General features: G+C 43.2%; 1 protein-coding gene across 2 annotated transcripts in view; it reads left to right on the top strand.

Moving 5' to 3' along the window:
* ATP2C2 (ATPase secretory pathway Ca2+ transporting 2) overlaps positions 1-18,390 on the top strand; it is a 238,739-nt gene that overhangs the window by 148,111 nt on the left and 72,238 nt on the right. For both annotated transcript variants that reach the window (XM_029608098.1, XM_029608099.1), the window contains exons 12-17: positions 3,403-3,527; positions 4,157-4,254; positions 4,373-4,474; positions 6,215-6,304; positions 10,026-10,127; positions 11,415-11,571. In XM_029608098.1, the coding sequence (XP_029463958.1) occupies positions 3,403-3,527; positions 4,157-4,254; positions 4,373-4,474; positions 6,215-6,304; positions 10,026-10,127; positions 11,415-11,571 (674 nt within the window). The remainder of the gene's footprint in view (positions 1-3,402; positions 3,528-4,156; positions 4,255-4,372; positions 4,475-6,214; positions 6,305-10,025; positions 10,128-11,414; positions 11,572-18,390) is intronic.

Here is an 18,390-nt window from a genome sequence, read left to right as displayed (position 1 = left end):
CCCAGTATGGCATTTTCTTATGTTCTTATGTTCTTATTATAGCATGAATCCTTGGAGAGTGTAAGTTATTGATAAGAGAATGTACAATGGTGGCTAATTTGTGTTGTATAGACCTACACTGGCTCCCCATCTCATCCCGCATCCTGTTCAAAACCCTCACCATCATACACAAAGTTATCTACATTCATAACTCCTCATGGCTCAATGAACCACTCCAACCACCCAATCCGCCCGCACCACCAGAACGAACCTCAAATGCACTTTACAAGTCCCCACACTTAAGAAAGCCCGACTCTCAGCCACAAGGGCTCGTGCCCTCTCTATTGCTGGCCCTACTCATTGGAATTCTCTACCTCCCAACCTCCGTCTGGAGCCTTGCCCATTTAAATTCAGAAAAGTTTAGTTTATTGTCATTTATATATCGTTACATCAGACGTACCTTCACAACGGTTTACAAAGATCAAAACATAAATATGGAAATACAAAATTTCATAAAATAGTAACCGCTAACTCTAATAAAATGTGAAAATTATTAGCAGTTAAAGAAAAGGTAAAATCATGTAAAACACATACATTATCTAAAAAGGCTTAACTCATATCTATATAAGACTAATAAACAGAGGACAACACACTAAAACAAATAATGGAAGACTTTTAATAATTCAGCCTGCCCGAATAATTTGGCATTGACAGCTCGTGATTTAGAACTTGGTGTTCATTGCAAAAGATTCGTTTTCTGTAAAAGCACATTTAAATAACCAAGACTTGAGATCAGACTTGAATTGCTTTTTTTCTGCACACAGTCTCAAGTGAGTCGGTAAAGAGTTCCATAGCTTTGTTCCTGCAATGGATAGAACACGATCTCTCACCTGGGTGAGCCTTGCTGATTTGATGGTGGGAACTGTTAAGAGACCCTTATTAGCGGATCTCAAATCTCGCTGAGGTACATGAAGACACAAAGATGTGTTGAGCCACTCAGTTTGCTCTCCGTGTATAACATTTTGAATTAAACAGGCAACTTTATATTGAACTTGATAGTGTATTGGGAGCCAATGTAGTTTGATCAAAGTGGGAGTAATGTGATCACACTTTCGTTTACCTGTCAGGACTCGGGCTGCAGCATTCTGCAGAACCTGAAGCGGGCGCACACTAGAAGCAGGCAAGCCAAGCAACAAAGAATTACAGTAATCTAGATTGGCAAAAATAAGGGTTTGTAGGACAGTCCTAAAATCTCTATACTCTAAACACGGCTTTAACTTTCGTAAGGCTAACAATTTAAAATAGCTTTCTTTCAACTTAGCGTCTATATGTTTTTTAAAAGAGAACTCAGTGTCAATAATTACCCCTAAATCACCGGTACAAAAGGAAGGACATATTTTTGTATCGGCATTTTAAAAACATTGCAGATATACTATTAAAATGACACTTGAATTCAAGAAGTACAATTTCTGTTTTATCCATATTTAAAACTAGGCGTAAATCCTGAAGTAATTGTTTTAATGATAATATAGAGATTTTAACAATTTCTAGTGTATCCTCAACTGATTTTTCAATGGGAACTAAGAACTGAATATTGTCAGCATATAAATAGTATTTCAAACCTAAACAGTTTGTCATTTTTAAATGGGTAAAACATAAATATTAAAAAGTGAAGCTGAAAGGGTAGACCCCTGAGGTATACCAGTTCGGAAAACAAATTTATCAGATGTGGCAGTATTAATTTTAACACAATAGGACCGGCTATTAAGAAACGACGCAAACCAGTTTAAGACTGTGTCACCAATTCCAATTTCTGTTGCTAAAGACCTGGCTTTTTCACGAGGCTTTCCCGGATTAAATGCAAAAAGTTGTAACTCTGCTCGTTGATTCTCTTCTATTGTACTTTTGTATATTATCCAGTTAACCCTTTCCTCGTTCATTGTAATTTCCTTTCTCAGCTACTTGTAAACCGACGTGATGTGTCCTACGAACGCCGGTATAGAAAAGAGTTAATTAATTAAATAAATAAATAAATAAATAAATTAACATTCTTGACCCCTTCGTCCTGCCCTCTCCGCTTCTAGCCTACTTAATCTAGTAAAACTTGAAACCCTGTTTAACCCTATTGTACGGTTGTAATCCTGTTTAACCCTATGTACGGTTGTAACTCAACCATAAATCAAGCAATCCTCTCAGATCCATATGTAAATTTGTAAATCGAGTAATCCTGTAAATCTTGTATATTCCGATATTTGTTAACTATATTTACATCTATCCTGTTTCTCTCCTTTTACTTTAGTTTGTCAGGCTCGCTGTTATCGAGCCTCCTACCTTTGCCTTTCGGTTGTCCACCCCCCATCCCCTGTTAATTGTATTTTCCACCTTTTGTTACTATGTAAACCGATATGATGCGTACTTTAATGTCGGTATAGAAAAGCTGTTAAATAAATAAATAAAATTGGTAAGAAATGGCGTGATTGTAATATGGGAGTGATGTGTTCATGAACCGGGGTGTTAGTTAATAGATGAGCGACAGAATTTTGAATAATCTGGAAAAGATGTATAGCAGATTATATATCTGTCGATCTGCGATGTCCTCCTCGCATACTTTTTCCGAGTTTTATCATCCGGATGGGCAGGCCCGGGAGGATGCAGCCTTTGTACGTGCGGTGTTGACTGGACCGCGGGCAGCCTCCCACACCCTGTTGGGGAGTAGCTTTTGTACATCCCACTGGTCCTGAGTCCATCTGTCTACACGCTAAGAAATGGAGAAATTACTTACCTGATCATTTTGTTTTCCTTAGTGTAAACAGATGGGCTCAGCTTCCCGTCCTCGGCTGCCACATGAGTTTGTCAGTACTCCTCCTGTGGGGCTCTGGGTTCCCAGGGATTACTGGTAAGTGTTCATGGGGTACCTAGAATCTTACTGTTTCTTGTTGGTTGAGTACAGTTATGGTTACCTGTTTTTAATTGTTTTTTGCTAGCCTGTCCACAGTTGCTTGAGAAGAGAATACTGGCAGGCTGGGGTCACTGCAGGGCTATATATTCTGTGACATCAGCTTGCAGCATCTCCATCTGCTGGCAGGGGAGCATAAACCCACTGGTCCTGAGTCCATCTGTCCACACTAAGGAAAATGAAATTATCAGGTAAGTAATGTCTCCATTCTATTTACTCTAGCACAGACTATAGTAAGCTCTGTGGTCCAGGTTTACTGTCTCCAATGTGATGCACCTTGTACAGCAATTTGCACTCATGCACTGTACAAATATTATTGCTTGCAAATCCAACACTTTTTATTTAATAGGCCTGTCCTCCTGTACTTCTACTAGTATGTACAGTGTTGTGTAGTTTGCTACTGCTTTATCTTGTGCAATTTACAGTGCTGCAGTTTTTAAGACATTGTTGCATTTTTCTTGTTCCAGTTTGGCTGTGGCTGCCATCCCTGAAGGCCTTCCCATCGTTGTCACGGTAACACTGGCATTGGGTGTGATGCGAATGGCCAAAAAGCGAGTAATTGTGAAGAAACTGCCCATAGTAGAAACATTAGGTGAGTCCAGGGTCACTTTTCAAGGAAAGAAGATGCATGGAAAAAAAGATTTGTGCACAGTAGACTGAGGGCTGGAGCCACGGGAGGTGGATGTGGGGAGCAAACGTTCTGGGGTACTACAGAGTTCTTTGCCTGGAGCATTAAGGTCTCGGATGGAGTAGGTGGGGAAGATTTATTAAGGGGCTGCAATGCTAGGGGTGGCTCTATCTGCCAGGCACACCTGATGAATTCAGAACATAAGTGCACATTTAGCTAAACTTACAACTTGCCTGCAAAACCTCCTCCAAAGTCTAAATATTGCTTTGTGGAACAAAGGGCTATTTTTTCTCATGAAAAAGATTTTAAAAAACCCAAAACTTTAGATGAGGGTAACACATGGCAGGCACTTCTTAGAAGCCTCAATGCATGGGCTGCAAGGGGTTCAAATGACAGCTGGGATAATGACGCCCAGCAAGCTACCCTCACCCTCCAAAATCATTATAAAACAAAGTCGCTTTAAAAATGTTTTTTTTATCCTCCTCTTGTTGTACAGCATAACAGAATAGTACTGTGCACCCAGGAAGGGATGTTCCAGAAAGGCAAACTAGGATTTCATGCTTGAAAAAAATGTATTTTATTTTTTGTTGCAGGATGCTGCAGTGTCATCTGCTCAGATAAGACTGGTACCCTGACCGCAAATGAGATGACCGTTACCCAGCTGTCAACCTCAGATGGATTCCATGCAGAGGTATCCTTTGCTTCTACTGGCTCATTACAAATGGCAGACAAGTTGTAGAGCCGTGCTACCATGGTGTCTGCATCACCTGGAGCACACTGTAAACAATGTGGGGGTTTTCTTCCGGCAGGTGAGTGGCATTGGGTACAGCGGGAAAGGCAACGTGTATCTGACTCCCTCAAGAGAAGACATAAAGGAATTTGCAAACATCTCTGTCGGAAAACTGGTGGAGGTGAGTTTATGCGTTTTTTAAAAAAGTTTTATGTATTTTATTTTAAAAAATGTATATGCCACTCTGTCCAAGAATCTAGGTGTCCTAAAAATACATACATAATCAAGTACCTGACATCACCAAAAACATTAAGACAGCTTCATAAAACAACTTAAAATACAGTAAGACAATGCTTGGCAAGAAATTAGCACTACTTTACAAGTAAGTGCTGAAAGCCTCTTTAAAGAGGTGAGCTTTCAGGTTTTTCCTGAAGATTTTTAGCTCCCTTGTTTATGGAGAAAATCCTTTCCTGGACATCCACAAGTCGTATTGCTCAAGTCAGTAGGAATGTTTAAAATTTTGGCCTGCTGATCTTCGGTTTCTGGTAGGCTGGTTTACTTTCAATAATGAGTTGGTGGCAGCAGGGCTTCACCGCTCATTGGTTTGTGAATCATCACTAGCACTTTAAATTGGACCCTATATTCTTCCGGGAGCCAATGTAAAGAGGCCAGAACCGGGAGATGTGTTCAAATTTTGATATTCCAGATAGAGCTCTAACCACTGAATTTTGGATGCCTGGTGCGCTCTTGATGTATACTTTGGAAGGCCCAAATAGACTAAATTGCTGTAATCCTATTTTGAAATTACTGCAAAACTAATCTGAAATCACTATGATCCAAATAAGGTTTCAACTTTTGTATAACTCTGTTTCCAATATGCATCTTAAACAACATTTGTTTATCTGTGGCCTAAACAACAGATTTTGATTAAAAATAACCCCCAAATTGTGTACCGCCTGTGCAAAAGAGCACAGGTGGTCCACAATCTTGAGGAGATTGTGGCTCCTTAGCCCCGATCTTGTGCCGAGGCACTTTCCCACCTATTTGGATTTAGAACGTATCTAAATCTAGATAGGTGCCAATGAACAGGAGACCTGAAGGTGGAGTGTTTATGCACTGTGGTGCTGTGGCCAGGTCGCAGGCTCCCCTTGTTTCCAGGTCTGGTAGCCACGTGGAGCGGTGTAAAGTCCCTCAGTGACTAGATGCATGTGATACCATTGCTGGTCAGCAGGGGTTGCTCAGGTGCTCAGGCAATGTATTACTGCCATCCCTACACAATGTTCCCAACACTGTGAAACAGGGAACCCGTGCTTCCCGGTCTCCTGAGCCATAATGCACAGTGTGATCATCAGGACACAGTAAACTCTCTCTCTCTCTCTCTCTCTCTCTCTCTCTCTCACTCTCTCCCCAGAACAAAAAAACCAAAACAAACCCAAAACAGAATTACTTCTTTGGTCACTTCCTAGATTTAATTAGTCACAATTCATAAAGAACGTTTGGATGTTTTTGTAATTCATTGAGGAGAGATCTAACACACAAAAGCACAAATTATTTGCTATTTGTTATTTTACAGGGAAGGTGAGACTGGCCAAAGCAAAAACAAAAAAAATTACAGACAATGACTTGTTCCTGTTGGTATGAGACTTAGCTTAGCATTTTGCTTTAAACAGCACTAATCTCACTTGGATTCCCTTCTTAAGATGCCTTCCTTATTTACCTGTCTGAAGTGCTACTGCTGTATGCTTTTGATGGTTCGGCTTAATTTTTGTAATGCTTTCCTTGTAACCCGTGTCTGTACATTGATACAGCCTGATAATACGTAACACTGGTAATGCATCACAACCAAGGGTCATACAACTGTAAAATGTTATGTGAATTCATACTGTTATCAAATGTCATGTAATTTTTTTATTGCTTTCAGGCTGGGTGTGTAGCCAACAATGCAGTGATAAGAAAGAACTCATTGATGGGTCAGCCAACAGAAGGAGCTCTAATTGCTCTGGCCATGAAGGTAGGACTCTTGATGTTTGTCTTTGGGGAGTTTCAGGAAATCAGTTTGGTCTGTCTGATTGGCAAAGCTGTAACTTGCTCTGGTGCTTTATATTGGAAAGCACCCAGATACTTCCAGTAATGCACTGGCAGAGGGCTCTCTGCAGCCCCTTGTTACATTTATTTTACGATAAAGAGCACTCATTGGCTAAGGAGCAAGGTTAGCAAGAGCCCACTGTTAACAAACTGACAACGTGTCACTGGATGCGTTATGATTTAGCAGCAGCTTGATGTGATTATAGAGAGTTGTTCATTAAGAAGCAGTGGATGCAGGGTTGGGGCCATCACAGGATATGTCCATCCTCTTGGATAAACCAAGATCTTCGAAGACGAGAGAGGGAGCAATTTTAGATCTAATTCTCAGTGGAGCACAGGACTTGGTGAGAGAGGTAACTGGTGGGGCCGCTTGGCAATAGTGATCATAATATGATCAAATTTGAATTAATGACTAGAAGGGGGACAGTAAGCAAATCCACGGCTCTCGTGCTAAACTTTCAAAAGGGAAACTTTGATAAAATGAGAAAATTTGTTAGAAAAAACTGAAAGGAGCAGCTACAAAGGTAAAAAGTGTGCAAGAGGCATGGTCATTGTTAAAAAAAAAAAAAAAAAAATACTATCCTAGAAGCACAGACCAGATGTATTCCACACATTAAGAAAGGTGGAAAGAAGGCAAAACAATTACTGGCATGGTTAAAAGGGGAGGTGAAAGAAGCTATTTTAGCCAAAAGATCTTCATTCAAAAATTGGAAGAAGGATCCAACAGAAGAAAATAGGATAATGCATAAGTGTTGGCAAGTTAAATGTAAGACATTGATAAGACAGGCTAAGAAAAAATTTGAAAAGAAGTTGGCCGTAGAGGCAAAAACTCACGGTAAAAGCTTTTTTTAAATATATCCGAAGCAGAAAGCCTGTGAGGGAGTCAGTTGGACCGTTAGATGATCGAGGGGTTAAAGGGGCACATAGCGAGGCCATCTTGGAAAGATTAAATGATTTCTTTGCTTCGGTGTTTCCTGAAGAGGATGTTGGGGAGGTACCCGTACTGGAGAAGGTTTTCATGGGTAATGATTCAGATAGACTGAACCAAATCATGGTGAACGTAGAAGATGTAGTAGACCTGATTGACAAACTGAAGAGTAGTAAATCACCTGGACTGGATGGTATACACCCCAGAGTTCTGAAGGAACTAAAAAATGAAATTTCAGACCGATAAGTAAAAATTTGTAACCTATTATTAAAATCATCCATTGTACCTGAAGACTGGAGAATAGCAAATGTAACCCCAATATTTAAAAAGGGCTCCAGGGGCGATCCGGGAAACTACAGACCGGTTAGCCTGTCTTCAGTGCCAGGAAAAATAGTGGAAAGTGTTCTAAACATCAAAATCACAGAACATATAGAAAGACATGGTTTAATGGAACAAAGTCAGCATGGCTTTACCCAAGGCAAGTCTTGCCTCACAAATCTGCTTCACTTTTTTGAAGGAGTTAATAAACATGAGGATAAAGGTGAATCAGTAGATATAGTGTACTTGGATTTTCAGAAGGCGTTTGACAAAGTTCCTCATGAGAGGCTTCTAGGAAAAGTAAAAAGTCATGGTATAGGTGACGATGTCCTTTCGTGGATTGCAAACTGGCTAAAAGACAGGAAACAGAGAGTAGGATTAAATGGACAATTTTCTCAGTGGAAGGGAGTGGGCAGTGGAGTGCCTCAGGGATCTGTATTGGGACCCTTACTTTTCAATATATTTATAAATGATGTTGAAAGAAATACGACGAGTGAGGTAATCAAATTTGCAGATGACACAAAATTGTTCAGAGTAGTTAAATCACAAGCAGATTGTGATAAATTGCAGGAAGACCTTGTGAGACTGGAAAATTGGGCATCGAAATGGCAGATGAAATTTAATGTGGATAAGTGCAAGGTGATGCATATAGGGAAAAATAACCCATGCTATAGTTACACAATGTTAGGTTTTATATTAGGTGCTACTACCCAAGAAAGAGATCTAGGTGTCATAGTGGATAACACATTGAAATCGTCGGTTCAGTGCGCTGCGGCAGTCAAAAAGCAAACAGAATGTTGGGAATTATTAGGAAGGGAATGGTGTATAAAACGGAAAATGTCATAATGCCTCTGTATCGCTCCATGGTGAGACTGCACCTGGAATACTGTGTACAATTCTGGTCGCTGCATCTCAAAAAAGATATAGTTGCGATGGAGAAGGTACAGAGAAGGGCGACCAAAATGATAAAGGGGATGGAACAACTCCCCTATGAGGAAAGACTAGAGGTTAGGACTTTTCAGCTTGGAGAAGAGACGGCTGAGGGGGGATATGATAGAGGTGTTTAAAATCATGAGAGGTCTAGAACGGGTAGATGTGAATAAGTTATTTACTCTTTCGGATAGTAGAAAGACTAGGGGGCACTCCATGAAGTTAGCATGGGGCACATTTAAAACTAATCGGAGAAAGTTCTTTTTTACTCAACGCACAATTAAACTCTGGAATTTGTTGCCAGAGGATGTGGTTAGTGCAGTTAGTATAGCTGTGTTTAAAAAAAGGATTGGACAAGTTCTTGGAGGAGAAGTCCATTACCTGCTATTTATTTATTTATTTGTTTGTTTAGAAGAGTTTGTATACCGAGGTATAGCAAGCTGCCTTCACTCCGGTTTACATTTTAAACAACTTATTACAGGAGAAAAATATAACTGAGAAACAATTAACGCATAACATTCATAATATTAATTAAGTTGACTTAGAAAATAGCCACTGCTATTACTAGCAACGGTAACATGGAATAGATTTAGTTTTTGGGTACTTGCCAGGTTCTTGTGGCCTGGATTGGCCACTGTTGGAAACGGGATGCTGGGCTGGATGGACCCTTGGTCTGACCCAGTATGGCATGTTCTTATGAGAGTTTTGATATGAGGATCAGACAGGCCAAAAGAAATGGGGATAGGATAAACTTAAATTTTTCTAAAGATGTGTTACAAGAAATTTTTTTCTAAAGATGTCTAGAGAGAAACTTCTTTAATAACACAAATCCTGTTTTGTTTTGTTTTTTTTGGGGGGGGGGGGGGGGTTTTCATAGACTTTGCTAAATAGTGCGGGTACTTTATATCTGCTCAGAAACAGGATGCAGAGTTACACGCTGGAAAGCATGCACATTGATTTATAAATGAAAACATTTACATGAATTTCCCCTTGTCCCAGTGTAACCCTGGTGGGAGGCTTCAAGCCAGATAAATACATCCCCCTCATTTGGGGCTGTGAGTGCTGCCTCTGCATCAGCCCCGCTCACCTGGTCCGTGGAGCAGAAGCCAGGCTCTTGCGTCAAAGCTCGGCCTCCAGCTTGGCCGCTTGCCTTACAGTCATGGAGCCACCCGGCTTCCCCATCATGTCAAACTGAATTGCGTTTCCCTTGCACGTTAATGAAAAATAGACTTGCCTCTTTTTAAACCATGTGGGACTCCTAAGACATCCACACATATAATTTAGCCATGGAGCAGAAATACTGGAAAATACATTAAGTGCTAAGAACTAAAATTATCCTCAGCCACCCAAAAGTAATCGGTGAATTCTGCTGTTTATTTATTAGTGAAATGTCATTTTGATGAGCCAAGACATTAATTTGGGCAGTACAACTTTGTCAAATATCTTCTTTGTTTGTTGTTTTTACTGACAGATGGATTTAGAGAACGTAAGTGATCTGTATATCAGGAAGAAAGAAATTCCATTTAGCTCGGAGCAGAAGTGGATGGCAGTAAAATGTGTCCTGAAAAATGAGGTAAAAGAAAATGATATCTGCGTATTGATATAGAATGAGTTCCTGTATATATAGGACAAGGGTTTTTACATGTGCATTTTGGATCATAACATTTCAGAACTTAAGACCGGTATTTCATTTCACACACCCCCACCCGTCTCTGCACGTCTCACTTTAGGACAGTTTTGTTTTTGCTTTATTCTTTTGGTTCTTTTTAATGTATTTTCCCCCAGCCAGATGCATTTAATTTTTTTTTTTTTTGTTTGTAACACTAAACCCTACCCCCAAATTTGAGTGCTTTCCTGCTGGTGCAGTTTTGCCAATCTGAGAACCAAAGTTGCGAAAGAACTGGCCTGCAGAAATCAGGAGTGGGAGAAGGGGGATAAAATATCAGAGTCCTTGGGAGTCAGGCTGAACTATATCGTGGATTGGGCCATAGCAGGTATTCAGGAGGGCCTGGATTCACCATAGCTAAGCCGGGAGCTTGCTGGCAGTGCAATGATAAACAGGCTGATACAGTAAGGAGCGGTAGGAAGAGCTGCGTTAGTGCCGGGCGCACCCGCGGTTCCCGCACGCACAGTCCGGCTCACCTACCGCTCGATACGCACAGGGGCCGCTTTCGCCCGTGCAGGCATCCATCCTCGCCTCCGGGAGGCAGGGGAGCCGCGATCCGTCTCCGCCGATGTCCGTCTCCGGAGGAGGGCTGCGAAAAAAGTAAGTCGTTGCTTTACACTGCCAGTCCTCTCTCCCCTCCTCCCGAAGCAAGGCTGCTTTACGCGCCTTGCTTCGGGAGGAGGGGAGAGAGGACTGGGGCTGCCCCAGAGACCAGCACCCATTGACGTGGCCAGGGCAGGCGGGGGCTGGGGGTAAGCTTGCCGCCTACCCTTACCCCTGCCTCTAACGCAGGGGTAAGGGTAGGCGGTAAGTTAGCAGGTTAAACGCGCGGCAAAACAGCAGGGTAAAAAAGGGATAGTCGGGGCGCGGGTTACTGTATGGGAGGGAATAGCTAATTCGATCGTTTACATCTAATATGCATGCCGCGGGTGGAAGGGGTTACCCGGTGATTTAAAGAGGCGGTAAGAATGGGTTAAAGGGGATAGTGTATCGCGGGAAGGGCTAACGCAGCGTGAGTAGAAAGCAGGTTAGGAGCGGGGTAACCGCGGCCGCACTTTACTGTATTGACCTGCGTGTTTCATTTGTTGGTGCATTGTGTACCACACAGGATACACCCTGGATCTTCCCAGGGCAGAGCTAGGGAATGAGCTGTTGTTATCAGCAAAACCATCGGGTTATTTTATTTTCTGAAAGGAAGAAGAGGAGGTGTACTTCATGAAAGGTGCTTTTGAAGAAGTGATTCAGTACTGTAACTCCTACAACAGCGGTGGGATCCCACTGCCCCTCACCCCCCAGCAGCAGGCTCTGTACACGCAGGAGGAGACTTACATGGGCTCACAAGGATTACGAGGTAGGACGCTGCGTTGACAAGTGTTCCCAGAGAGGTATTCTGTGCATTGCAGTGTGTGTATGTTTTGCTCCTTCCAGGCTGTTGTGAGGTCAGAATAAACTAGGCTAGAAGATATTTACACAGCAAAGAGCTCTTCACAACCTATGCTTCAGCCAGGAACAGTGCAGGAGTCTGGGCAAAACACTTATTGAAAGTGAATGATCTGGCAGCCGTCAGCAGTTTGAACACAATGGGCTAAATAAAGTGCGGCTGATGGTTTAAGAACATGAATAACTCTGTTTTCACATGGAAAAGGGAACAGTTCTTTGACTTGCTCAGGCATTTCCCTAATCCTTGGACAACAGGATTTTCAACAAACTCCATTGTTTAGGCTGTACAAGAAAAGGTAGGAGTCAGCCTGTAGCCATGACAGATGATGGACAAGACCCACTGTTCCAAAGTCACAGCCGGCCACCGGTCCGCAAAGAGAAAGAGCCTGCCCTTGACCGGTGGATACTCCGGTACTGGAAGCAGCGAATGGCTTCTGCTTCCTCGCATCCAGTCAAAACCCCATAGTGGGACTGTCCTGGAGTGCTGGCTGAGGCCTAGGGCCATGCTATTGCTGAGATCTGTTGCGGCCGAGAGCAAGGGGCAGGCGGTCTGTAGAAGGGCCTCCGTGACCCTGACCGGGAGGGCCTCTTAGAACTGGAAAGTTCCTCGGTACTGCTCCTTGTCCAGGTCGGACGGCCAGCCAGCCACAGATGCCTTTGCTCTCCATTGGGGAGCGGCCTCCTGTATGCATACCCTCCACTTCTGTTGTTAATGAAGATTCTCTTAAAGCTTTTCCAGGACTGGGGGACAATAATCCTCATAGCCCCCCCATTGTCCGAGTTAAGTCTGATTCCTGCTTCTATAGATCTCGCCCGGTGAGACCCGATCTGTCTGGGGACTACCCCAGACTTCCTCACACAGGATCAGGGCAGATTGCACCACCCCAGCCTCCGGGCCCTCTGTCCCTCACTACCTGGATGTTGAAAGGTTGATCCTGCAGCCTTTTGACCTCTCAGAGGATGTGTCTCGGGTCCTGGTAGCCTCATGAAAGCCTTCTACCAGGAAGTCTTATGCTTTGGAGGAGGTTTACAATTTGGTGTGAGCAGAAGGGCCTCATCCCCTTCTCCTGTCCAATCCGGGAACTCCTTGATTACCTGCTGCACATTTTGGAGAACAGGTTTAAAACCAACTCCATTCGGGTGCACCTGAGTGCCATAGATGCGTACCACCAGGTGGTGGATGGGTCACCCATCTCAGTGCAGCCCCTTGTGGTGCATTTCATGCGTGGATTTCTTCAACTGTGGCTTCCCCTAAGGGCCCCTGCAGTGTCTTGGGACCTAAATGTTGTGTTGGCCCAGTTGATGAAGCCGCTGTTTGAGCTGCTGCGCTCCTGTGCTCTCAAAGTTTTGACTGTAAGGTCATATTCCTGATAGCGATCATGTTGGCATGCAGGGTCAGTGAGCTGCATGCCTTGGTGACTCATCCGCCCTACACAAGGTTTTTCCATGACCGGTTGGTCCTACGCACGCACCCTAAGTTCCTGCCAAAGTTGGTTACTGAATTCCACCTTAACTAGTCCATTGTCCTGCCCACTTTTTTCCCTAGGCCTCAATCCAACCCAGGGGAAAAAGGGCACTGCACACACTGGATTGTAAGAGAGCCTTGGCCTTCTACCTGGACTGGACAGCAGGCTATAGGCAATCTGCCCAGCTGTTTGTCTCTTATGACTCCAGTAGGCTGGGTATGGCTATTGCTAAGCAGATTCTTTCCATCTGGCTAGCCGAAGGCATCGCCTTTAGCTATGACCATGCGGGACTGCAACTGGTGGGCCTCTTTACAGCTCATTCTGTTAGGGCCATGACCACTACTGTAGCCCACCTGCATGAGGTTCCCATGGAGATCTGCAAGGCTGTGACATGGAGTTCTCACCACACCTTCGCTGCTCATTATTGTCTGGATAGGGACAGCCGTTGTGATAGCAGATTTGGCCAGTCTGTCCTCAGAAATCTCTTTCAGATGTGAACTCAACTCTTCTTACCTATGGCCCTACTTTGGGTTCAGGCTGTTCCTGATGTTACCAACAGCACCTCTGTTATTGTGCCCGTTGGCACCTAGTTTGGTGTTTGTTGGTCTCCTTGATCTCAGGTCCAGCCTGTAGCTAGGGATTCACCCACATATGAGGACTACCATCCTACTTGTTCTAGGAGAAAGCAAAATTTCTTACCTATAACAGATGTTCTCCTAGGACAGCAGGATGTTAGTCCTCAGGAAACTCACCCGCCACCCCGCAGAGTTGGGTTTGTTTTATTTTTTTGTGATCTACTTAAAAGACTAAAGAGAGACCCCGCGTGGATAGTGGCAAGCTGGGCATGCTCAGTGTTCTAATCTGTCCTGCCCACCTGTGTTCACCTTCTTATAATTCAAGGAATGCCATCCCGAAACAAACAAAAGAAAAATTTCCCTTCACATGATCCCTTTTAGCAGAATTGGTCACTACATACTCCCCTACATCCTCAATGATGTGGCAGTGTCAACTGTGCTTGGACGCGGCATGCGCAAAGGTATCAGCCGTCTGCAGTGGCGCACGTATGCAACATGTCAAACACAAAAATTCTCACCACTGACGCTGAAAAGATTAAAGCTGTAAGAAACCAAAACTGAGAAAACTCAAACAAAACCACTAGTTAGGTAAATACCAATACAATAACACACTCAAAACCTACATCACTGTTCCTAATATGGTGAAACCAATGAAAAATGTTAATCAAAACTGGGCACATTGCAGACTTTGCACCAATAATCCATGCAAAACTGCTGGTAGATTTTCCTTTGATTATTGCCCAAGGGAAAAAAAAACTTGCATATGGAAATTTGTGTCTGCGTCCTCTGTACGTAATTTTTTTTTCCAGCAGAAAACGCACACAGTTTTAGATACTCCCCCATCCCCAGAACCATCTAAAACAAGCCATCCTTAAACCTGCCCTAAAAAAACCTAAGCTTGACCCCTCCGATCTGACCAACTACCGCCCCATCTCTAATCTTCCTTTTATTGCAAAAATTCTAGAAAAAACTATTAACCGTCAACTTAGTAACTACTTAGATGAGCAACAAATCCTCTCTCCATCCCAATTTGGTTTCCGCAAATTACACAGTACAGAAACACTTCTTCTCTCACTCTCTGATTACGTATTGCAAAGTTTAGATAAAGGATTTTCCCATCTACTAGTTATACTTGATATCTCGGCTGCGTTTGACACTGTAAGTCATCAGATTCTCCTCCAGCGTCTCTCCGATATAGGTATAACCGACCGCGCTCACAAATGGTTCAGTTCCTACCTCAGCGACAGACATTACAGAGTTAAATTTGGTAACCATGAATCTAAGGAAATCCCCCTTGGGCAGGGAGTACCTCAAGGCTCCTCACTTTCATCTACACTTTTCAATGTCTACCTCCTACCCCTCTGCCAACTCCTTTCTAACCTCAAGCTACCACACTATTTGTATGCTGATGACGTACAAATTCTTATTCCCATCACAGAATCTATTCCAAAAACCCTGGATATCTGGCACACTACTCTTACCTCAATAAACAACCTCTTAAATTCTATTCAGCTTGCCCTTAACGCTACAAAAACTGAACTCATGGTTATCTCACCCCCTACACCCCCACAGGCTATACCTACATCACTCACTATACCATCACACACACACTTCACCCAACAAGTCCGTGATCTTGGAGTTGTATTAGATGATCAAATGTCTCTCAAAAAATTTATTAATGCTACCCTCAAGGAGTGTTTTTTCAAGATCCATACACTCAAAAAACTTAAACCACTACTACACTTCTCCGATTTTCGTACTGTGTTACAAGCCATGGTTTTTTCTAAAATTGATTATTGTAATGCCTTGCTAGTGGGCCTGCCTAAAAATGCCATACACCCACTACAAATCTTACAAAATACTGCAGCTCGTATCCTCACGAATACGCCCATCAAAGAACACATCACTCCTATACTTAAAGAGCTACACTGGCTCCCTATCCATTATCGTATACAGTACAAGATATTATCACTTATCCACAAATCCCTCCATAACCCAGAAATGAACTGGCCCTCCAATTCCTTTCAACTCAAGAACTGGCCCTCTAATTCCTTTCAATTCAAGAACTCCAGCAGGCCTACTAGAAAACCTTACATAGCCACCCTGCAAACCCCCTCACCAAAACTCTTCAAACATGCATCCACCAAAGCTCGTGCCATATCCCTAGCTGGCCCTATGCTATGGAATTCCATGCCTACTGACTTACGCCTGGAACTGTCTCCAAAAACCTTTAAACAAAAGCTCAAGACATGGCTATTCACAAAAGCCTACACATGATCTGCACATGTTCTTGCTTTACCCCCTTTTCCCTCTCCTCTCTACCTCTACCTCCTCTCTCTCTTTTCCATTAAGTTTAGACTCTGAAGACGACACCCCCTTTTTCCTCTAACCTCTCACACCTCCTCTTTACAACAGCCAACACTAGGCTCTTACCTACCTTTTTCACCCTAGCTCCTTCCTTTCCATTTATAAAACTGAAGAATTTGCTCTTTTGCAGCCCCACTTGTATATAATCCCTTCCCCTCACACCTTTCTCTCTTCCTCCCCTACTCAAATTTTTATTCTCTCCTTTTCTTGCCCCTCTCTATTCTCCCTTGACTCTGTTATAAATTGTAATGTTATAACTACATTATATAATATTATCATTATATATCTATTTATATTTTATAAATTGTTTTGCTGTTATTGCATTTAACCGTTATTAATGTAAAGTTTTCTCAGTTGTTTTCTTACTGTTTTATGTAAAACGCAATTGCGGATTTTGTTCTATGTACACCGACGTGATATCTCTGATGAGCGGCGGTATATAAAAACCAATAAATAAATAAATCTCTGCAGTCCATGGTAAAAGCATGTGCATTGTTCAACCACATGTGTACTTTCACCAACCGACAAGTTGGGCAATTTTCCCAATTCCCAGGGATAAAATTATTTTTTACTTGTGGAAAGGACTTTAAATATTACCAAAAGATTTCCATATTGTCCTTTTAATTCTTTAGGTTATGATGCCTTTTATAATCAAAGTGATAGTCCATGAATTCCTTTCTCCTTCTTTCAGCCTGATCTTTGAATCTGTACAAGGGGCCTACGTGGTCTGGAAAGCTTGTGTACTATTTCAATGCATGTCAACCCATTCCTCGGCATCTGTCCACCCTGGTCTGATTTTCAGTACACATGAGATTTATTTGCATGCACTGCCTCCACTGTATGTAAATAGAGCTCATGCATTTTCATTGTGAACATCCTGAATAGCAGACTGGCTGGGAGGCACAGAGGAATGGGTTGGGGAGCACTGTATTTATATAATCTTTATCAATCAAAGAAAAGATATCATAACCTATAAACATTTCAGGTTTCTTCAGAACTTCGTCCTGTTAGCAAAAATGTTTTATTTTTATTTTTTAAGGTGGCACAATAGGCTCTTCCCAATTTAATTTTGCACCAGCTGTTTGCCACATCCTAAACAAATAGGGAGGAGGAGTAGCCTAGTGGTTAGAGCAGTGGACTATGAACCAGGAGACCAGGGTTCAAGTCCTTGGGCAAGTCACTTTACCCTCCATTGCCTCAGGTACAAAAACTTAGATTGTAAGCCCTCTGGGGATAGAGAAATACCTACAGTACCTGAATGTAAACCGGTGTGATATCTCAATTGAGATCGAATGTCGGTATATAAAAATAATAAATAAATAAATACCCTCTGCTTGCATACAGAAGCATTAGTGTGTCCAATTGTATTTTGTTTTATTTCCAAATGGCTTTCTCAGGCACATTTTGACACCATTTTCAATACTGGCAATACAATAGATTGTTTGCCAGATTTCCTCTTTAAAGAGGCTGGTACAAATAAATAAAAGTAGGAGGGGCAATTTAAAAATGGAAGACACCTGTTTGCAACCACAAAGGTAGATCTTCAAAACATACGCGCGTGCGTACTTTTGTTCGCGCCAGTGGCGCCACTGGCGCGAACAAAAGTACGCCAGATTTTATAAGATACGCGCATAGCCGCATGTATCTTATAAAATCCGGGGTCAGCGCGCGCAAGGCTGCGCAAAATCGGCAGCCTGTGCGAGCCGAGCCACGCAGCCTGCCTCCGTTCCCTCCGAGGCCGCTCCAAAATCGGAGCGGCCTCGGAGGGAACTTTCCTTCCGCGTCCCCCCACCTTCCCCTCCCTTCCCCTATCTACCCCACCCCCCAGCCCTACCTAAATCCCCCCCCCCCCCCACCTTTGTTGGGCAAGTTATGCCTGCTTGAAGCAGGCGTAATGTGCGCACGCCGCCCCGGCATCCCCCAGCACAGGCCGCAGTGCCGGGGGACTCGGGACCGCCCTCCCGGCCCGGCCCTGAACTGTCGCCACGCCCCCTCCCGCCCCTTTTACGAAGCCCCGGGACGCATGTATGCAAAATAGGCGCGCCAGCGCGCGAGTGCCCTGCGCGCATAAATCCGGGAGGATTTACGCGCGCAGGGGTTTTAAAATCTACCCCACAGTGTAGCAGCAAAATTATGCAAATTTAGATAACAGGCTTGATCTACCCAACTGAACCACTTCCTGCTGGGTCTCTGTGGCTCTAGTTTGCATCTTACTGCTAATGCATGCAACTACACCAACACTGGAAAATTGGCTTATTTTCATTCCTTGAGTCCCACAGATCAGTCCAGAGGTATGGGATTTTCTTCCCTACCAGCAGATGG

Source organism: Rhinatrema bivittatum, chromosome 7 (assembly GCF_901001135.1).
Source record: "Rhinatrema bivittatum chromosome 7, aRhiBiv1.1, whole genome shotgun sequence".
In the NCBI taxonomy this organism is placed as follows: Eukaryota; Metazoa; Chordata; class Amphibia; order Gymnophiona; family Rhinatrematidae; genus Rhinatrema; species Rhinatrema bivittatum.
The sequence above is the reverse complement of the archived record's forward strand: the minus strand, read 5'-3'. Positions and strand labels throughout refer to the sequence as shown.